The 23,385-nt window shown below is 41.2% G+C and overlaps 1 protein-coding gene and 1 long non-coding RNA gene across 2 annotated transcripts in view; one reads left to right on the forward strand and one right to left on the reverse strand.

The window, feature by feature from the left end:
- Positions 1–5,796: 5,796 nt before the first annotated feature.
- The window catches only part of LOC132885420 (butyrophilin subfamily 1 member A1-like), a 56,213-nt gene continuing 38,624 nt past the window's right edge, over positions 5,797–23,385 (reverse strand). The window contains exons 4-8 of the mRNA XM_060920085.1: positions 17,502–17,780; positions 17,151–17,252; positions 13,370–13,396; positions 9,488–9,728; positions 5,797–5,833 (exon numbers count right to left, since the gene is read on the reverse strand). Coding sequence (XP_060776068.1) covers positions 5,797–5,833; positions 9,488–9,728; positions 13,370–13,396; positions 17,151–17,252; positions 17,502–17,780 — 686 coding nt within the window. The remainder of the gene's footprint in view (positions 5,834–9,487; positions 9,729–13,369; positions 13,397–17,150; positions 17,253–17,501; positions 17,781–23,385) is intronic.
- LOC132865940 (uncharacterized) lies at positions 13,985–14,786 on the forward strand. Its single transcript, XR_009650532.1, has 3 exons — positions 13,985–14,348; positions 14,463–14,590; positions 14,716–14,786. It is a non-coding gene; the product is annotated as an uncharacterized LOC132865940 (long non-coding RNA).

The raw sequence follows: 23,385 nt of genomic DNA on the forward strand, positions 1-23,385 counted from the left end.
TTTCTAAGGTTAAGGCTACACTGTGTGGGGGGCCACTTTTACACTCCCCTGACTTTTCTCTCCCCTTTATGTTGCAGACGGCTGCGTCGGACAGAGGGCTGGGGGCCGTTTTGTCCCAGCAGGTGGAGGGGGAGGATCGCCCCGTCTTGTACATTAGTCGCAAGCTGTCGGTGCGTGAGGGGCGCTACAGTACCATCGAGAAGGAGTGCCTGGCGATCAAGTGGGCGGTCCTTGCCCTCCGGTACTACCTGCTGGGATGCCCTTCCACCCTCTGTTCGGACCACGCGCCCCTCCAGTGGCTCCACCGCATGAAGGATGCCAATGCGCGGATCACCCGTTGGCATGGGTGCCGCCAGGGGGGGAAAGGTTAGAACAATTCTAGGGGCCCAGCACTGCCATGGGGCCCTTTAAGGGGCTGATAATATGCTTTTAATGATTTTAATAAGACTTTTGAAATAACAATGCAATATTCCATCTGGTAAAATGAGCTAATTGAACAAGGTTGTCTATTTCTTGAGTTCTTCAACATATTGTCATTTAACCCTCCCCCTTTTGCGAAATGGTACAGTCCAGTTCTGGTAGAAGCGTGATGCGTTAAATCTGTGTGCTGATCAGTGCAACGCTACTTGCTGCTGTGTCGCGGTGCAGCAGCCAGCCAGCCAGCAGTGGAGTGCGTACAGTCTATGATCGCTAAATATGAAGAGTGGCTGTCAAAAACGTAAAGAAAGGCAGCTGAAAGCTGAGAGGGACTGGAGAGGTAGGCAACTGGTCACTCCGTTTTTCCCAAAGAAAGGTAGCTATCGCTCATGTGTGTTCAAAATATTAGCGAATGGTAAATGAACAGCATGAACGTGGTTGGATTAGCCTATCAAGAGAACACTTTTACAGTTTGTACAGTGACATTTTTTCCATTTTAATAACTGAACTGACTTGTATGATAAACAAGATGAAATATTACGTTATGCTGGTGCTAATAACTAGTGCTAATAACCAGTTTCATAACTAATGGGGTGCCCTAAATATGCACAGATTCAGCCTCAGGGGGACCTCCGCCCTACCAAACCACTGAACCCCCCTTTGGAGAAGGAGGTAAGCAGCAATACAACCCATAAATGCTTTAGGATTGAAGTTTTTAATGAGCGAGCACCATATACAGTTTGCTAGATTAAAGTGTTGCTAATAACGGACACCAGTCAAGTGTTTGACATGGTTATGTGTGTGGAATGTTCACACGTTCTAAACCATTGGTTTCAAATTGAGGAGCTGGAGAAAGCGCAGCACACATAAAAGAGGGATAGAGCAGTCACATCACACATTTCACTACCAATTGTCCTAGCACAAGAAGGCATGTGGCAAAATCTTGAATTTTCATTTGTGATTGTAAATGCACCAAAATTAGTCACTGACCAGTTTTCATCTAGTCCCTGGTAGGTTAATACATAAAATGTAATAACAAAGTCACAAACTCAAGGTCCATGGGCTATCAAAAGTCAAATAATGACAATAGTGCAATTGTGACGAGGGTGGGCAAAGTTGGGGGGCCCAAAATTCTAATCTTTCATGGGGCCCAAAATTTCTGGCGGCACCCCTGCCCGTTGGTATCTGGCACTCCAACCCTTTAACTTCAAGGTGATCCACAGGCCGGGGGCGCAGATGGTCGTGGCGGACTTCCTCTCCCGTCAAGGGGGGGGTCGGCTGCGGGCCGGACAGCTGCCCGGCCTGAGTCAGGCGGTGGGGGTATGTGGCAGCGGGGGTGTGGTCTAGCATCGGTCTGTGACAGGAGGGCGGAGTCGGGGAAGTTAAGTGGCAGAATCACTACACCTGTTGTTAATTAATGTGTTTGTGTGTCTTCCCAGTGACCGCGCCCTATTTAAGGAGAGAGAGCGAGAGCAGAGGGGGCTCTCTCTCCCCAACCAGATGACGTGTGTGTGTGTGTGTGTGTGTGTGTATGCGTGTGGCTGGGAGAGTGTGGTTTTGCGACTGAAAAGTGCAAATAAAAAGAGTTTTTGGAACTCCGTTCTGTCCTGCCGTCCTTCTGTGCTCCACCCACCTACATGGACTGTTACAAAGTCATTTAATGTATTGTGAGTGACGTGTTTGTGTCTCTGCTCTTCTTACAGAACCCTTGATGGAGTGAAATCAGAGTCAGTAGAAACTCAACCTGAATTTGTAATGCTTGAAAAGAAATGTGTAAATGTGATGATTGAAAACTGAGAGTGTGAATCTTAAGATATTTGAATATATTTGTCCTAAATTAAACCATCTGAAATTCTGACACTGAAAATTTAGGTTACGAAATTCAAGGTTTCAGAAATTCTGGTTTCAAGAATTCAGGTCGTAATAAAATGTAGTAGAATATCGGGTTCTGCTGACTCTGATTTCACTCCATAAACCTCCTTCCTGTTTGCTTCCTGTTTACTTCCTGTTGTCCAAATCTGGATAAATGACCTGAGCTGCCCATAATCTGGTAGCATTCATTTCATTAAACATGAGAAGCAGCTGTAATTTCTGCCCTCTGCCCCGATCTGCACCTTCTCATGAACCTTCACCATGTTAAACTGTGTCTCTATAAGTCCTGGGTACTGAGGGGAAGGGGTTGATAAAACACTACTGAGTCAGTGTTAGTGCGAGTTCAGCACAATCACTACCACATTTAATATCACACAGTGCCTTACTGCTGCACAATATGATAGAAAATCATCAAATACACTACCAGGACAAAAAAAAGTCACAGTTTGGATTTAAATTAGTAAATGCTTAAGAGCCTTTGATCGGATAATTACTGAGGTCATTAATATGTTTCAGCTGGCAGCAATTATTTTCAACAAATACAATTAGATTCAATAACAAAATTGTGTGTAGTGCACCATGTGAATAATATTTACACTACAAACCAAAAGTTCAAATTCGAGACAAGACATACTTGTCTTGTTTAATACACTGTTATTATTTCCCCAAACTCTCGCGGTTACCAGAGGACTAGCCCCCCACTGTAACCCTAGCTATGTAACAGGCAAGAGGCCGAGGGCTACAGAAACAGAGATCGGCGCCGCCCTATGCGCCATATGGTGCGGGAAAGGACTTTAGCCTTTATTATTTCCCATGGTGTTCATTGTACGTGTTGAATAAAACCAGATTTCACTTGACTGAACTTGAGATTTCTACTTCATGATTATACATTTTATAGAGAGTAAAAATGTGGTGTTGAACACATGAATGGGTTCATATGTATAATATTATATACACTATATGAACAAAAGTATGTGGACCCCTGACCATCACACCTCCTGTATCTGAGCTTGTTGGACGTCCCATACCAAAACCATGGGTGTTAATATGAGGTTGGCATTGCGCATAGTGATCTGAAGCATGTGTGCAGCTGTTGGCCATGGAAACCTATTTCATGAAGCTCCTGATGCACATTTCTTGTGCTGATGTTGCTTCCAGAGGCAGTTTGGATCTCTGTAGTGAGTGATGCAGCAGAGGGTTTTTCTGCACTACGGGCTTCAGCACTCAGCAGCCCTGCTCTGGGAGTTTGTGTGGACTGTCACTTCGTGCTTGAACTGTTGTTGCTCCTTGACGATTCACAGTAATAACACTAGCCCTATGGCCCCTGATGTCACAAGTCACTCATGTCACTTGTATTTTGTCTCTTGTGGGGATGGAGCAAGCACTACTGTTGTCGCCGGTGGGTGTGTACCGTCCATTCAGCTCCAATGAGGAGTCCTGAACAAAATGTCGCCTCCAGCACACAATTTACTCCAAGATATGATTTACTTGTATTGAAAATATACTTTTAATTGTAACATTTTATCAAAGTGGAAAAAAGTGAGAATTGTGCGAATTGTGTGTTTGTTGTATGCTGTATAACATGCATTTTTGTATTAGCGGAACAGAGCTCCATACTTAAGAGAATATGGGAATGCATCGACCTGATTTTTGATGGCTTTTGACTGTACAATGTCCATCTGTCCGTATGAAATAAATAAATATATATATATATGAGTGATTCCACGCTTATGGGTACTGAAATGGGGACATGAACTTATTTTTAAAAATTCACCTAAAACCATTTCTTTTTTTTACCATCAGGTCACAAAACATGTAATCTTTAATGAATGATATGTTAAAAGATAACTTTAATTTTCTGAGATGTAATAAAAACATATTTATATGCCAAAGTCAGAACGTAACAGAAGTGTTGTGGACATATATATTCTCAATTTTAACAATGTAGAATTACTTTTTGAAACATAGGAAGGTGATGTTTTAGCAAATATAATTAATAAACATGTGTAGTAGAATAAACATACACATTCTTTCAATAAGATTAACATGGTATATAGCTAGATTGTAATTAATTTGTAACAGACGCGAGATGGACAATTGTAACAGAAGTAATGTAACAGACATCATTTTGGAACTCATAGGCTTGACCTTGGCATATAAATATGTTTTTATGACATCTCAGAAAATTAAAGTTATCTTTTAACATTTCATTAAAGATTAAATGTTTTGTGACCTGATGGTAAAAAAAGAAATGGTTTTAGGTGAATAAGTTCATGTCCCCATTTCAGTACCCATAAGCGTGGAATCACTCATATATATATAGGGGCGGCACGGTGCTGTAGTGGTTAGCGCTGTCGCCTCACAGCAAGAAGGTCCTGGGTTCGAGCCCCGGGGCCGGCGAGGGCCTTTCTGTGTGGAGTTTGCATGTTCTCCCCGTGTCCACGTGGGTTTCCTCCGGGTGCTCCGGTTTCCCCCACAGTCCAAAGACATGCAGGTTAGGTTAACTGGTGACTCTAAATTGACCGTAGGTGTGAATGTGAGTGTGAATGGTTGTCTGTGTCTATGTGTCAGCCCTGTGATGACCTGGCGACTTGTCCAGGGTGTACCCCGCCTTTCACCCGTAGTCAGCTGGGATAGGCTCCAGCTTGCCTGCGACCCTGTAGAAGGATAAAGCGGCTAGAGATAATGAGATGATATATATATATATATATTTATATACACACACACACTAGCAACAGAAGCTAACTGTACCAGCTAGTTTTGTTTGTAATGTCTCGATACAGGTTTAATGAGAAATCCTAAAGGACAGGTTAAACTGAATCCACTGTGAAGAGGTCCCCCCCATTTTAGTTTAGTTAAGCAGTACATAGGAACTAATTGCAGGTCGGAAATAAAATGAGGCAGGAAAGAAAAAAAATATTGTACTACGTGTCCCAAACGATTAGTCTGAGGAATCGTTTGAGCCAGTTGTTTGGATTTACCACTGCATACCTAATTTGTATAAAGTTGAGAAAATGTAAACTCGCATGTTGCTTGTTGCATTGTCACTGTCGCTGAAATCGCAGCTCTGTCTCACGTGTGTATAGAGAACATGAATGGCTGCCTGTTGCTTTGTTGCTCGTGAGTGTGAACATATCTTTCCAGCTGACTGAGGCAAATCTAGCAGAGCAGAAATTTCACAAACTGGCTTGTGGTAAAAGCGGCATCCTCTGACAGAGCCGTGTTTAAAGTCACTGAGCTCTTTAGTCCAACCCATTCTACTGCCAGTGTTTGTCTGTGGAGATTGTACACCTATGGGCTTGAGTTTATTCACCTGTTAGTAATGAGTGCGGCTGAAACAGCTGAATTAGGAGGGGTGTCCACATACTTTTGGCCATGTAGTGTACAGCAGAGCTAATGTTCTATGTTAAAATGATCATTCATATCAGTAATTTGTGTATTTACTGAAATTCCTTTCCGGCCCCACACACACACACACACACACACACACACACAGACAGTTTATTCTCACCTGCATTTTGCTTCTCCTTTTGAAGCTCTGAGGCTGAAACAGAGAAAATAGTTTTGAGTATTCTGTATAAATTCAGTATAAATCGATGAAGCAGTGTAATATAATGATAAAGTAAATGAACAACACATCAGATTGCGGTTATGAAATGTAAGTATCCTCTGATGTTCTATATTTGTTAAATGATGAAGCACACTTCACACAGTGGAACATGATGTTACAGGTCAGTTATGACTCCGGTAGAAAACAAGTCATTTAATGTATTGTGAGTGATGTGTTTGTGTCTCTGCTCTTCTTACAGAACCCTCGATGGAGTGAAATCAGAGTCAGTAGAAACTCAACCTGAATTTGTAATGCTTGAAAAGAAATGTGTAAACGTGATGATTGAAAACTGAGTGTGAGAATCTTAAGATATTTGAATATATTTGTCCTAAATTAAACCATCTGAAATTCTGACACTGAAAATTTAGGTTACGAAATTCAAGGTTTCAAAAATTCTGGTTTCAAGAATTCAGGTCGTAATAAAATGTAGTATAATATCGGGTTCTGCTAACACTGATTTCACTCCATAAACCTCCTTCCTGTTTACTTCCTGTTGTCCAAATCTGGATACATGACCTGAGCTGCCCATAATCTGGTAGCATTCATTTCATTAATCATGAGAAGGAGCTGTAATTTCTGCCCTCTGCTCTGATCTGCACCTTCTCATGAACCTTCACCATGTTAAACTGTGTCTCTAAGTCAGAGGCCCAAACAGTGTAACAACCTCCCAGTTACCTTTGTGATTATATTTGATCAGGATAATGTGGTCTGTTCAAGGTTCTGACTACAAAGTTGAATTCTGGCTAAAATGTTTTATTTCTGCTGCTGTTGGAGTTTGGAGATGTTTTGCTGCTGCACACGCCGTGTATCCGGTATGTAAATGTTTTGCCGAGATAAAAATTGTCCCGCATTTTACGATTCCAGAGACTGCCAACACAAGTGAGCAACAATATCACATGACCACTGTGGGGTGTGTCTGACCTACTTTTAACCAAAACAAGTCAGTGTGGGCAAACATGGCGGACTCGACTCTCCCTCCAGCTAAAAGCCAGCGGAAAAGAAAAGGAAATTCTGCCTAGTGAGTGCAACTGCAAGATAGAGCAAGATTAGATGACATCATTTTTCTGGACAGATAACTAAATTATTCTAGCTAGCGCTTAGCGATCTTAGCCTTAGAATGAGTGGGCTCGACTCCATGGTAGCGAGTATGGAGTTATACACCTAATGTTTTGGTTTTACAGAGAAAGAAATGAGGAAAACAGTAACAGAGAAAAGAGAAATTCCTCTTTTGTTTCACGGATCTATAGGTTGCTTGCATCTGACATCACATCCGCCTCATTAGATATGCAAGACATGAAGTGGTGGTCAGCGAAGCTCACTGTTTACAAAGCGGTACTATCACTGGGGCACCTTGCTAGTCGTTAAAATGCCCGACACTTGCATTGTTTTGGGCTGCTCAAATCGAACAAACCATGCAACTGATAAATTTCTTCTGGGTTCCCCGTGAAGTGATAAAGGGTGAAAGAGCAAAGGATTTTATCAAAAGACGATGAGAGAGGTGGCTCTTTAATGTTTCATTGCAATCGATGGGAACAGAGTCGAAGAACACTCCAGTTTGCAGTGATCACTTTGGGAAAGGTTGGTAAATTCCTCTGATTTATTTTGCTTGGATTCGCAAATGACTCTTCTCACCATTTTCTGTTATTTCTTGGTGTTCTGAAGTTGAGGAGATGCTTCAGTCCTCAGGTGTGTTTTTGGTTACTGTTTGATCGTGGTCTCCATATTTTAAACTAATACATACAGTGGTGCTTGAAAGTTTGTGAACCCTTTAGAATTTTCTATATTTCTGCATAAAAATGACCTAAAACATCATCAGATTTTCACACAAGTCCTAAAAGTAGATAAAGAGAACCCAGTTAAACAAATGAGACAAAAATATTATACTTGGTAATTTATTTATTGAGGAAAATGATTCAATATTACATATCTGTGAGTGGCAAAAGTATGTGAACCTTTGCTTTCAGTATCTGGTGTGACCCCCTTGTGCAGCAATAACTGCAACTAAACGTTTCCGGTAACTGTTGATCAGTCCTGCACACCGGCTTGGAGGAATTTTAGCCCATTCCTCAATACAGAACAGCTTCAAATCTGGGATGTTGGTGGGTTTCCTCACATGAACTGCTCGCTTCAGGTCCTTCCACAACATTTCCATTGGATTAAGGTCAGGACTTTGACTTGGCCATTCCAAAACATTAACTGTATTCTTGTTTAATCATTCTTTGGTAGAACGACTTGTGTGCTTAGGGTCGTTGTCTTGCTGCATGACCCACCTTCTCTTGAGATTCAGTTCATGGACAGATGTCCTGACATTTTCCTTTAGAATTCACTGGTATAATTCAGAATTCATTGTTCCATCAATGATGGCAAGCCGTCCTGGCCCAGATGCAACAAAACAGGCCCAAACCATGATACTACCACCACCATGTTTCACAGATGAGATAAGGTTCTTATGCTGGAATGCAGTGTTTTCCTTTCTCCAAACATGAGGCTTCTCATTTCAACCAAAATGTCCTATTTTGGTCTCATCCTTCACAAAACATTTTTCCAATAGCTGTCTGGCTTGTCCACGTGATATTTTGCAAACTGCAGATGAGCAGCAATGTTCTTTTTGGAGAGCAGTGGCTTTCTCCTTGCAAGCCTGCCATGCACACCATTGTTGTTCAGAGTTCTCCTGATGGCGGACTCATGAACATTAATATTAACCAACGTGAGAGAGGCCTTCAGTTGCTTAGAAGTTACCCTGGGGTCCTTTGTGACCTCGCCGACTATTACATGCCTTGCTCTTGGAGTGATCTTTGTTGGTTGACAACTCCTGGGGAGGGTAACAATGTTCTTAAATTTCCTGCATTTGTACACAATCTGGCTGACTGTGGATGGGTGGAGTCCAAACTCTTTAGAGATTTTTTTGTAACCTTTTCCAGCCTGATGAGCATCAACAATGCTGTTTCTGAGGTCCTCAGAAATCTCCTTTGTTCGTACTATTATACACTTCCACAAACATGTGTTGTGAAGATCAGACTTTGATAGATCCCTGTTCTTTAAATAAAACAGGGTGCCCACTCACACCTGATTGTCATCCCATCGATTGAAATCACCTGACTGTAATTTCACCTTCAAATTAACTATTAATCCTAGAGGTTCACATACTTTTGCCACTCACAGATATGTAATATTGGATCATTTTCCTCAATAAATAAATGACCAAGTATAATATTTTTGTCTTATTTGTTTAACTGGGTTCTCTTTACCTACTTTTAGGACTTGTGTGACAATCTGATGATGTTTTAGGTCATATTTATGCAGAAATATAGAAAATTCTAAAGGGTTCACAAACTTTCAAGCACCACTGTATGTCTTCACTTTATTTATCAGGATGTCCTCACAATCTTGACAATATGCAGCATTTATTTATTCTCATTGCACTTTCTCTGTTTTAATAAAAAAAAAATGTATTGTTTGCTGTAAGAGAAGAGCAGGGAGAATTGAGAATCAAGTGGCTGTGGTTTATTTACACCCCATACTAAAACTTGTAGCGTCCTAGCAACCATCGCAAAGATGGGTACAAAAAGCCACAAAATTCCTCCTTACCCGGGCATAAATGATACAGGATTTATACTGTAGTGTCCTGATCCCCAGATCCTTAACCCAACAACATATAAAAAGTTGCTCTCCTCCATGCTCTTCCAGGTTTTCATCTGTTTTTCTGTGTAGAATGATGTCTGCAGCACCAGGGTGTTTGAGATGTTGGGGAACTCAATGGATGGATAATTTTCCAACTCAGAGGAAACCCAACCAATTTCACCACCAGCTGTCAGATGGTGATGGCACACTCAAAAATAGAAGAGATTGGAAGCATGTCAGACTGTGAAGCAATCACATGGAGCAATCCCATTGTAATATGGTTTAATTGAATTTTTTCCATATAGCACTGTATATTGCAAAAATTGTTTTTGGAGACATTTTATAGCCTATCTGCACGGCATTTAATGAAAGTGATGCGGGCACGGCACGGCTTCAGCAGCGTAAGCACAGCACATTATTCTACACGATCCCTGCTGAGCTCCAAAACATGCCTTGATGTGTAGATATCATTAGTAGCCTACGATAGTAGCAGCGGAATTAAAAAAAAAAAAGTTTCCGATAGCTTGATTCCGGTATAGGCCTGCTGCATGTTGAGGAAATTTAGGTCACACCTCCCACGGAATATTGACGGGTATTTCGCACACTATTTATAACCATCACATTAAAAGTTATATATGTTGTTTTGATGCCTGTTTGTTTCCCAAATATATACGTGTGTGTCTTAATGGGTGAATAAAAGGCATCGAGGTAAACATTATTATAGAAAGGGGCTTTATGAAGTTCAGTCCATTTACTTGCATTGGTTTACGGGGAAGATTTGCCACATCCAATATGGCGGACACTCTGACGTATCCCAGCAACGGGCCACCAGGCTCAATGCGGCGTCTGTGTTTATATGTCTATGACGCCGGGTAGAAGAAGGGGTTTATGCGCATGCGCCGTACTTCTTCTATTGTTCTGGTGTCTCCGATGGGACCGTCTTACAGCGCACGTAGAGGTGTGGCATGTGTATTGCATCGTTTTCAGCAAGCGTTGCGTTGCCATATGTACCTGATATTTTACTGATCCGTTGCCCATGTGGACGCAATATTTTTTTTAAATCTCGTTGCCATTATGTGGATGTAGCCTCAGTGTTTTCTGTGTGATCTTGGTGTGACGAAGTTCCATAGTTATGCTAATTAAACAGCTCCTCACATTCGTCTGTTTCCGTGGGGCCGTACTGTTTACCTCAAGAAGTAGGAAAACAGTTCCAAAATGGAGAAAAGTGACTCTTAGGCGCCGTTTACACATACCCGGGTATTTTTAAAAACGCAGACCTTTGCCTTCATTTGTGCCTTTCGTTTATACACAAACGGAGTTTTTTCCTCTGAAAACGATTCTTTCTAAAAACCCCGGCAAAAGTGGAGATTTTTTGAAAACTCCGTTTTGCGTTTGTGTGTAAAGAGACCAAAACGGAGTTTTAGGCAATCTTCGCGCCACAAAAGAGCGACCATTGTACATATGACAAGCATGGAAACACTCAGAGTAGCAGCATTTCTGTTATTAAGCGCTATATTCGCCTGTTTGCTTTTGAGAATAAAGCTCATTGACCAGCAGAGACGCATTAGGGCTCGGAGGGCAGCAATTGCGGAGCTTCTGGTGACCAAAAGAGCCCGACCATACCACCGCCAGCGTCTCACACACACACACCTCTCTCTCTCCCACACACTCACTCTCTCTCTCTCTCCCACACGCACACACACACTCACTCTCTCTCTCCCCCCCACACACTCTCTCTCCCCCCCCCACACTCTCTCTCTCCCCCCCACTCTCTCTCTCCCCCCACACACTCTCTCTCTCCCCCCCACACTCTCTCTCCCCCCCCACAATCTCTCTCCCCCCCCCACTCTCTCCCCCCCCACACTCTCTCCCCCCCACACTCTCTCCCCCCCCACTCTCTCTCTCCCCCCCACTCTCTCTCCCCCCCCACTCTCTCTTTCTCCCCCCCACTCTCTCTCTCTCCCCCACACACTCTCTCTCTCTCCCCCCCCCCACACTCTCTCTCTCTCTCTCCCACACGCGCGCGCGCACACACACGCTCTCTCTCTCTCTCACACACACACAGGGGCGCCGCTAGGGGGGGGAAGTTAGGACGATTCTAAGGGCCTGGCACTGACAGGGGGCCCTGTGAGGGATATTAATATTATTTTAATAGTATTGCCTTGTGTAAGTTTTTGAAATAAAATATTTCATTTCATCTGTTAAAATATGCAAATTATACATGGTTATGATTTGCTATAAAATTTTTCTTGAATTATTTATGATAGTCATTTCACCCCTCCACCCTTTTTACTAATGGTACAGTCTGATTCTGGGCGCGGGACGCGTGAAATGTGTAGCTCCGTGTGTGCGCAGCGCCGCTATTAGCGCAGCTTAGAGCAGCTGGCAGTTTTTCTACGTGTGCAACAGAGGTGTGCATTCTAGAAGTTGCTAAGCAGGAGCAGGTGTGATAAATTATGAAGTCCGGATATCACACTGTGTGAAAAAAAAATCACCTTTTTCCATAGGTATCTTTATTGTATAATTAACTCTAGGTGTTTTGCCATTGTTCATGTGTGGATTTGTTGATATTAAGTATTTAACTTTAATATTTTGCACATTAGCTGTGGTCATAGAGATCATTGCTATTGTTCATGCGTGGATTTATTGATACTGTTGCTAAGTATTTAACTTGAATATTTGAACATTTGCTGTGTTTTCTAATAAATGTGTGATGCCTAAAAGAAACCAAAAACACTTAGTGGATTTCTTGCAGTGCACTCTGTAATTGTATCAAAAAACTAGTGTAGTTATTCATCAAGGCGTACATTTGATCACATACAATAAGTCAATAAATGGAGGAAACAAAGGAATACATTTTGTAATCCTGATTATTGATGATGTTTGCTGGAGGGCTCTGGAGTATCCATAATGTGCATACAGAATGTTATAAATCCATACTGATACAGCGATGCATGCAATTTCTCTCAACACAAACATTTGGATTGAATGAACTCCATAGGCTACTGAGTGGCCTAATAATAGTTGCTCATAAAAGGAAAATATATATATCTTCCATATATATCATGGAATTTTCATTTTAAGGCAACAGTCTATTCAGTCTAATTCTGACAGTTCTGCATTTAAAATGTTCATATGCCAAATAATTGTATCACCTAAACTTGATAGGTAGCTGATCACATGCATAGTAAAGTAGAAGTGCCAGTCAAAAACAGACTTCAAATTCAGTTGCTTGAGCTTGAAAATTTTACCGGGGGGGGGGCCTACATTGTAATCTTTCATAGGGCCCAAGATTTCTAGCGGCGCCCCTGCTCACACACACACACCTCTCACACACACTTCTCTCACACACACACACACACCTCTCACACACACACACACTCACTCACTCTCTCTCTCTCTCTCTCTCTCTCTCTCTCTCCCACACACACACACACACACACACTCTCTCTCTCCCCCCCCCCCACACACACTCTCTCACTCACTCACTCACACACACACACACACACACTCGCGTAGTTTAACAGCTCTTGACAGCGTATTTATGCGGATCAATATAAACGTAATTTAAAAAAAAAAAACGCAGCTGTGTGCACGAAGTTATTTTGGAAAACGGAGTTTAGAAAATATGCGTTTTTAAAAATACCTGGGTATGTGTAAACAGCGCCTTAGCGCATCAGAATGATCACATCTCATCCACGTGATCTTGTTCTCGCAAGACACAGGAAAATGCCATGCACGATTAAAAAAAACCCTGAAAATTTCAGATGACTTTGAAGTCAACACCTTTAAGTTTCCTTCAATTAATTAATCAGTGTGATTTTAAAAGGACAAAAAGCTCATTCTTACCTGCTTTTTGCTTCTGCTTCTGAAGCTCTGAGGAGAAAACAGGTCCATTATTTTAACAAACAAAGAAACAAACATTCGTCAATTAATTCCAGAGTAAATAATATCATATACCGTGAGTGACCTGAAGCCTTGCTGAAATTCTCTGTGAATTCAGTTGTGGATTTACTGATAAATCATCTGTTCTACACTCTTAAAACACGTGTTGAAAATAACACAACTTGCGTTGTTTTTTAACACATCTCTATGTCCAGATTGGGACAACAGAACTTTTGTTCATTTTAACACATTATTTGTTATTTGTGCAATTTTGGTGTTAAACATTTCTGAAATATAACACAACTCTTGTTGAAATTAAACTTGCACAAAAGATGTCTTGATTTCCAACACATTCGTTTTAACCCAGATAGCAAATGATGTTATTTCAATGTTGATATTTGGTCAAGATGGTTGATTTACAGTTATAGTTGAACACTGATGGTGGATCAACCATTAATCAACCACTGATAAAATAAAAAGTTGAAAAAATGTGTTCGAATCAATGTAATGGTTGAAGGAAACATTTGATCAATGTTGAATATATGTTGATTTTGTTGTCATCATACACTGCACCACTGGACGGGAGCCTGGGGTGCACTCTGGGTGAGACCATTTTGTGGGAGGGGGGTTTCCTATATTTCATTGAATTTCATTTATTTAATTTAGAATTTTAATAGAGCACAAGGAACTATGAAGAATAGATTATTATTTATGGTTATGTGCAAATCTTGTGTGTGCAACATGTAAGGAAAAAACGAACAGAAAAACTTCTCCGTTTTCTACCGTACCGGCCGCTATTTGGAATGGTCCAAGTAACCGTCTCTCAGAAGAACTTTCAGAAGAGCTCGAGCTCCGTTGACGACGAGACTTGCGACCATAGACTGTCCGTGCTTGCGACTGAAGAAATTTGCTTCAACAACACTGGCCAGTTCTCCTCTTTGTGGTAAGTGTGGTTAAAAATAGTGGTTAAGTGTATACGCTTTGTAGTAGTGAAATGGTAGCTATAAAAGCCCTCTGTGACAATTAACCTGACCTGTATTATCATGATTTTCATAAGGTGAGGCAGGTCTGCTATGCTAGAAATGGCTAGGACCGGCGGCTTACCCAGCAGGCCTTCAGCGAATTGGTGAAAAATTGGCGTCGGTACGCCCCTTAGCGTGTCGGGGGAAAGAAAAGGAACTAGATGTAAGTGAACTTGATATTCCTAAATTGCTGTTTTGTAAAAGTAAGAGGTGATTTGTAGTATTTGTTGTCTGCAAAACGTTCTATCATGAGCACTGACATAAATGTTGCCTCTGCTTCTCCCACAGCCTCCACTTCAGGATTGAAGTCTTTTTTTTTTCTGTTGTTACTGACACAATAAAACAACAATAACAAACAATCCCTCTTCTGTTATTTCATTCAGTAATTGACAAATATGTATGTATGAATGTATGTGGTTGTATGCAGTGTTTGATCTGTCTGTGTAGGCTGATAGACACCCATGAAGTAACTCTGAATGAATAATAAAAGTAATTATACTCTATTAGCATATGTACCTTTTAGATAATGGTCAAACAGAGATCGATTCAGTGTCATGACATGTCGATTTCCATTTAGATGATGGTTGAATCACCATTGATTCAGTATATTATTTCAACATGAAATCAACAGAAATTTAAATGTAAGTTTCTATTTAGATGATGGTTGAATCACTATTGATTCAATGCTGATAGGGTTGAAAATTCAACGTTGATTCAACCCAAATTCAAGGGGACACTTTCAATATCATTTCAACATTATTTCAATGTTTTCTGCCAAACGCTATTTCAATGTTGATTCAACTGATTTTTGCTATCTGGGAAGAGTGTACTGTTTTGTGTTTATCCGTCAGTTTATGGTTTTTGAAAATCATATTCTCTTTAAATCCTGTTTTCTGGATTTCTCTGTCTGCAGCTCTTTAATAAGTCTGCAGTGCTGCGTCTATAATGCAGTCAGCCACAGAAGCACTGGGCAGCAACACTGTGACTGCTGTGCTGAGAAACTTCAGAGCTGCCCACTGTGGCAGTGGCTCGGCGATGTGGAGGATCAGCAGCAGTAGCATGCAGTGCTGACAGACACAGCAACATGCTCTCGACTTACAGTTCTTCCAGCTCCTACTGCTCCCCAGTGTTGAATTATCACTTTCAGAGTTAATTTGTGACCAGTTGGACATATATAAACACTCTGGGTGTTAATTCAACACTGGGGATTTTGCTGAATGTAAGCTGAAGTTCACTAGTACACTCGTATATTAGCTCATGGACAAACAGTGTGTGTTTGGTGACCCCTGTATATTTTTTTTTAAATCACTGCAGCCACTTTTGGTTGGACACACACACACACACACACACACAGAGTATATTTGACACACACACACACACACACACACACACACACCCCTTATCGGGGTTCCTGGCCTGCCTATATAGAAACTTGAGTTTGGTATTGGCCTTACGTATATTATCAGCTATACGGTTACCACTAAGAGACTGGTCTAAATCAACGCCTGAGTATTTAACACAGGATTTACTGGTAATTTTTTGACCATTACATGTGATGTCCAGAGATTCGTTACTATTAAGTCTATGTTTGGAGCCAAAAAGTACTGTATGGATTCTGTCTTGCCAAGGTGCAGAGACAACTTGTTGAGCCTGTGATCTGTGAGATAATTAATAAGTTGTGCAGATACAGCTTTTTCCAAAACCTTACTTACAATACTGAGGATTGAGACCGAACGATAGTTGCCAGCTTCAGTTTTGCTATGTTTCTTACAGATCGGGGAAATTTTAGCAGACTTAATGTCAGAAGGGATCTTACCAGTAGAAAGGGACAGATTTAGAAGATGAGTGAGTGGAGAGGTTATGAACTCAGCTCCATCTTTTAAAAGATGTGTGGGAATCTGATCCAGTCCAGTTATTTGGATTTAGATTGAGGAGAGTCTTTTGGATGAATTCCTCAGAGATTGGTTCAAATGAGAACTGAGAGCCAGAGAGACGCACCTGTTCATAGCACTTATACACATGATTAGGGCCATATTTTCCACATCCGGATGGTAACTGCAGTTGCAGAGATGATGCAGTGGTTGAAAAGAAGTTATTGAATTTCTCTGCTACCTTGGTCTTATCAAAACAGATCTGGTCATCAGAGAGTTTGAATTTACCTTAGAAGTGCCAAGGTTTTTTTTTTAAATTCACCAAAGTTCAGTTAAACAACACTGATGACATTTTAAATTAAGAGCTTTTGTTTTAACTTCAAACTTTAAGGTATAACTACATAACTTTTTCAAGTGAAATGTGCTGTAAACCTCCTTGTCCTTTTACTTTTCACTTTTGCAGAAAGGGTTTGTGGTAATTGAAGTGAATAGATAAAGAAATAGAGGTGAGAGTTTGAGACAGGACTGAATTAAATCATCCTCTTCACAGAGAGCACGGCCAACTGGACTCCTGTGGACTGCTGACTAAAGCACAGGTTCTTTACCCTGGTCCTGGAGAACCCACTGTCCGACACATATTAGTGTTCTCTGTGCTCTAACACACCTGATCCAGACGATCAGCTCATTAACAGCCCTTCCTGAGTTAAAGTGAGTGTGTTAGAGCAGGAAAAACACTGAAATGTGAAGGACAGGGGCTTCTCCAGGACCAGGGCTGGGAATCTGTGGACTAAAGCTCTGGGATAAACTGATTGAAGCTGGAGACATTACAATGGAAAATGATTGAAATATTACCTTTCTTGTAACAGATAACTGCAGTTACTATCGATCCGACAGCAATAAGACATGCTGAAACTGAAACACCGACAACCCACCTCCAAGCATCAAAGACTTTACCTAAAATGAGAGCAAGAATAGAGATATTTTTAAGAAACCGTGCAAGAATTTGTGAAGAATTTGATAACTACTAAACACACACTTACTGACAGAATTGTAACAAAATATCCAATAGATATACAGGAATAAAAATAATGCAAAAATCGTGTGTTCATCATGCTCATGCTTCATCTTTAATCACCTCATCTGTGATGATGACAGTAGAATCTTACAATATAAATATAAGAGCTTTTAATCATAGACACTTACGATTAATGATGACCTCTGTTTCCATCATGTGATGTTCTTGTAGAAGTCTGCAATAATATCTGTTGGAGTCGCTATAATCATAAACAGTGGTGCGGCTTTTCACACTGAAGCCCTCAGTGTCTCTGTGTCTCTGTGTATCTTCAGCAGGCAGAGCGGCTCCTCCTCTGTCCAGCCACACAACCTCAGGTTCAGGTTTCCAGCCTCTGGACTCGCACACTAGATTAATCCCTCCTGAGTGATCATAACTCTCCATCATGATCACTGGGTGGCTTCCCTGAGCTACAGGCAATCAACAAAGTATTGCTTTAAATATATTGAAATCATGTTCAACTGTTAACCCCCATAGAGGTGATTATTTTATGCTCATTTTCAGTTTAAAGACTGTTCTTAACACGGTCAAAGAGTGTGACACTAATGAAATGTGACACTAAATATAAAGCTTTACTAATTTCACGAATTTCCTCATCAAAATCACCAACTTGCGTACCAGATCCCATACCTACATGTTTTTCAAACCGATAATACCAGGAGCAGTCAAACCTCTTCTAAAAATAATCTGTTCTTCCTTCAGCACTGGCTATGTACTTAAATCCTTTCAACTAGCAGTTATCAAACCCCTGATTTAAAATCCTGACTCAACCCCTGTCTGCTCTTCAACTATATCAAACCTCTCAGTTATCTCCAAGATCCTAGAAAAGGCTGTGACACAGCAGTTATGCTCACAGGAATAAAATTCATGAAACGTATCAGTCAGGATTTAGACCTCATTATGAGGTCTAAGTAATGAGACACTAGTTAAAGTGGTAACTAGAAAATGTTGTTCAGGAAATGGCCCTCTCCTGGCTCAGGTCCTATTTGACTGATTGTTATCAGTTTGTAGATGTAAATGGAAACTTCTCTACACATACTAAGGTAAAATGTGATCTTCCACAAGGTTCTGTTTTAGGCCCAGACTTTTATTATGAAATTATTCATAAACATGGTATTAGTTTCCACTGTTATGCTGATGACACACAGGAAACTACACATGGGAAACTAATACCAAGTTTAACCAAAGCCAGATGAGAGACCCAGTGTTTTTTTCCCCAGAAAAAATTAAAGCCCTAAATTCTGGCATGATAATACACAGACAATTGAGCGCCAACGGCGCGAAATGAAACTAGGGGGGTTTGGGGGCATGCCCCCCGGAAAATATATATATTTTTTAAATAGATGCTCTCAGGTGCATTTTCAGGGTCTCTGACAGGTTTTAGATCCATGATTATAGGATAGATTTTACCAGTGTTTCAGTGATTACTGACCTAAATAGTATTAAATGTATACACATTTGAAATTTCACCTTAAAGTTCAACATGCAAGTTAAACTGTTTTGTTATAGATTACTTAGGTATACGATAGATTTGAAAATCTACGGGGATCCCTTGCACTTAATTATCTATGATCAAGTAGTATCGTAACAAAAATGTGCATGCAAATATGAACAGCGGTTTGCTCCATCTTATGCAATCCAATGAAGAGAATCGATCATCATGACCTCCTGTTGATCACAAAGGGATCTGAACCTAAGAAATGCCACCTTAAAATAAGTTGCTGTATTACTATAACTAATGATTTAGAATATTTCTGATGCAATTACCGTAATATATGTATACTGTAACTAAGATACACTGAAAAGAAAAGTAAGGCAACTGCATCTTATAAAGTTTAAATTTTGGCACTTTATTAAATGGACTAGATTAAGATTAAAACAAATTTAAAGGAAAATAAAACTTAATTCATATATTTAAGTTTGCAGAAAGATTATGTATTTATAAAAACATTCATGAAGAGATTGTGTTTATAAGTGTCAAATGTAGCATAATTTCAAATAATAATGATCAGCATATTTGGCAGTGTGATGTCACTGTGAGCCTTTAACAAAAGAATAATCCAGAGCCTTCTTTGGTTAAATGGATCCCAGTGACCTCACACTGCCAAAAATGCTTATGATGATTATTTGAAATGATGCTATATTTGACACATTTGGACAACTTCACTTCATGAGAGTGTTTATAAGTACATAATCTTTCTGCAAACCCAAACTAATGAATTAAGTTTTCTACTCCTTTAAAGCAGATTAATTCTCTTTGGCTTTTGCTTGGCCTAATGTTGGGCGACCCTCTCATAGTCCATCTCGCTGTCATCCATGCTGATGTGGATCAAATTGTCCAGCGAGTCTTCTCCTAGCTTATTAAAGTCAGTCGGCTTTGTCCGTCTGGTGGGGAAAAACATCGGCAGCCAATGAGATCGCTTATAATGAATTGGAAACTTCCGGGATGTCTGACGTTTTCTTTTGATATTTTTATTGGACGGTTTGAACACGTGATCTTGACGTAGCCAACAGATTACAGTTTGTTTACATCATACCACGCGGACATACTTTGACAGAATCAACACAAACATTGGGAAAAAAGACCGCTTGTTTAACACAAATATCAATCAGTATGTAAATGGATCTGTTATTTGCTCTCCTATGTATTGAGTTACTTGTGGGTAGGAAATTTTAACGTATCGGTATAAATCTAAGCGTATCAGATTTTAACTAAAGCGACTAAGCGTTATCGGTAGGCAGAGCAAGCGTATCAGGCCCGATATGCTAAAACGCTTTGGGGAAAACCATGGAGACCACAGCTTAATGAGGTTGAGGAATATGTAAAGGACATCAGACACTGGATGCTTATTAACTTCCCCGTACTTAAATCTGACAAGATAGAAGTCGTTGTTCTAGAACCACATGCAGCTAGAAGTACGCTTTCTGATTACATCATAACTCTGGATGGCCTTTCTGTTTCATCATGTGCAGCAGTAAAAGACCTTGTTGTGATTATTGACTCCAGACTCTCATTTGAAGCTCATGTAGATAATATTCCAAGGATAGCCTTCGTTCATCTCAGAAATATTGCTAAGATAATAAATACAATGTCCCTACATGATGCAGAAACACTAGTTCATGCTTTTGTTACCTTTAGATTGGATTATAGTAAAGCCTTACTGTCTGGATGTTCCAGTAGGTGCATAAACAAGGTCCAGTTAGTACAGAATGCAGCAGTGAGAGTCTTTACAAGACATGACCAAATCACCCCTGTCTTATCCACACTGCATTGTCTCACAATCAAATTTCTCAGTGATTATCAAATACTACTCTTGACCTACAAAGAACTAAACAGTCGTGCACCACAGTACCTGAGCTACTTCTGGTCTTTTATGTTCTGCCGTAACTACTTCGATCAAAAGGTGCAGGATGTTTGTTGCTGCCTCAAATCATGAAGGCTTCAGCAGGGGGAAGAGCCTCTTTATACAAAATCCCCACATTTATGGAAAAGCCTTCCAATGAGTGTTCAGGACCCAGACACAGTCTCTGTTTTGAAGTCTATGCTAAAAACATTTGTTTAGTCAAGTGTTTTGTTAATAGGTATTTATTAGGAGCAGATCTGGCGGGTTCATGGGCATAAAGTGTTTTGGTAAACTGGGATGGGATTTTGGTAAACTTTGGCTGCTGTCAACTTAATATACTCCTTCTTTTGGACCTTAGCTGTGCTTTGGCATTGTTCGTCATGAATTGCTTCTCTCTTATCTCTTTGCTTTTGGTATTTCTGGTTCTGCCTTTTCCTGGTTAAAATGCTTGTTGGTAAAATCCTGGTTAATTATCCGCTGTCATGGTTTGAATTTTCATTGCTATGCAGATTTACATCAGCTGTAGGCCTTCTACATCTGCCCTGCCCCCTCCCTTTCTGAACGCATCCATGACCTAAAGCTCATCTCATCTCATTATCTCTCGCCGCTTTATCCTTCTACAGGGTCGCAGGCAAGCTGGAGCCTATCCCAGCTGACTACGGGCGAAAGGTGGGGTACACCCTGGACAAGTCGCCAGGTCATCACAGGGCTGACACATAGACACAGACAACCATTCACACTCACATTCACACCTACGGTCAATTTAGAGTCACCAGTTAACCTAACCTGCATGTCTTTGGACTGTGGGGGAAACCGGAGCACCTGGAGGAAACCCACACGGACACGGGGAGAACATGCAAACTCCACACAGAAAGGCCCTCGCCGGCCCCGGGGCTCGAACCCAGGACCTTCTTGCTGTGAGGCGACAGCGCTAACCACTACACCACCGTGCCACCCCTGATCTAAAGCTTTTAAAACTTAATACTGGTAAAACTGATTATCTTTTGATTGGTTCCAAATCAGTAACCTTCTTCAACAGTAGTCTTAATCTGGTCATTGATAGCACTGTCATTAAACCTTCACCCCACTGTACATAACCTTGGTGTTATCTTTGATTATGCCCTCTCTTTTGAAAAATATATAAAGTCCCTGTCTAAAATGGCCTTTTTTCCACCTTCACAACATTGCACGTCTCTGTCCTGCACTTGGCACCAAGGATGCTGAAACACTCATCCGTGCTTTTAATGCACAGTAATGTAGTTGTGGTAATGCTCTGTTCATTGGTCTTCCAGCTAAATCCATTGCTCGGCTTCAATATACAGGTAGTCGTCGACTTACGACCTATGCGACTTACGACCTATGCAACTTACGACCGATCAACTTTATGACCGTCTGGTTATGACTGGCAAGTGTTTCCCAGCTGAGGTAGCTGAACGTACGACAGTTTCCGCCCCAGCTCCCGGCAGCGCCCAGCATCCAGCTTCTCACCGCGTACGACAGTTTCCGCCCCAGCTCCTGGTTTATGAAACGAGCAAATCCGCCCGCCAGCCCGAGCGCTGCAACAGCTGATGATGACATAGATGACCCACAGCCAAGCACCAGTGATGTCAGCAGTCACTAAGTTTTGTATTTTGCTATGTTTTACATTTGTATTTTGGTATGTTTCAAACTAAAATGTTTTCTATTTTTCACACCTGCATTTCATATTTTTTTGTTTTGCACATATTAAACGAATTGTACTGTACGCAGTGTAGTATGCAGTGTTTGACTTAAACCAAATAATGAGCCACGGTAATGAAATAGAAAATGTTGATAAAACAAGACTTTAAGATGATTACAATATCATTACACATCACGGCAGCATGGTGGTGTAGTGGTTAGCGCTGTCACCTCACAGCAAGAAGGTCCGGGTTCGAGCCCCGTGGCCGGCGAGGGCCTTTCTGTGTGGAGTTTGCATGTTCTCCCCGTGTCCACGTGGGTTTCCTCCGGGTGCTCCGGTTTCCCCCACAGTCCAAAGACATGCAGGTTAGGTTAACTGGTGACTCTAAATTGAGCGTAGGTGTGAATGTGAGTGTGCATGGTTGTCTGTGTCTATGTGTCAGCCCTGTGATGACCTGGCGACTCATCCAGGGTGTACCCCGCCTTTCGCCCGTAGTCAGCTGGGATAGGCTCCAGCTTGCCTGCGACCCTGTAGAACAGGATAAAGCGGCTACAGATGATATGAATATACTTATGTTCATTTAACATAGGCCGACTTACGACCAGATCGGTTTACGACTGGTCAGTCATAACCAAACGCAGTCGTAAGTCGACGACTACCTGTATTTAAAACTCTGCAGCCAGAATACACACACACATATACTAAACACTTGGCCCACATCACCCCATCCTCCAGAAGCTCCACTGGCTCTTCTATCTCACATTCAGTACAAAATTCTTCTGTTTACATTTAAATACTCCCTGGCCATGCTCCTCAATATCTTATGGAATTATTTCAACCCGACTCTCCTCTTCACAGTCTCAGGTCTTCATCTTCTGGTCTGTTGTCTGTCCCCTCATTTAAATTATCCACCATGGGTTCCAGGGCATTTAGGGTTGCAGCCCCCAAGCTGCGGAATTCTCTCCCTCAGTGTCTTTGGGATTGTACATCTCTTCCCAAATCTTCTCTCTC

This window comes from Neoarius graeffei, chromosome 1 (assembly GCF_027579695.1).
Source record: "Neoarius graeffei isolate fNeoGra1 chromosome 1, fNeoGra1.pri, whole genome shotgun sequence".
NCBI lineage: Eukaryota > Metazoa > Chordata > Actinopteri > Siluriformes > Ariidae > Neoarius > Neoarius graeffei.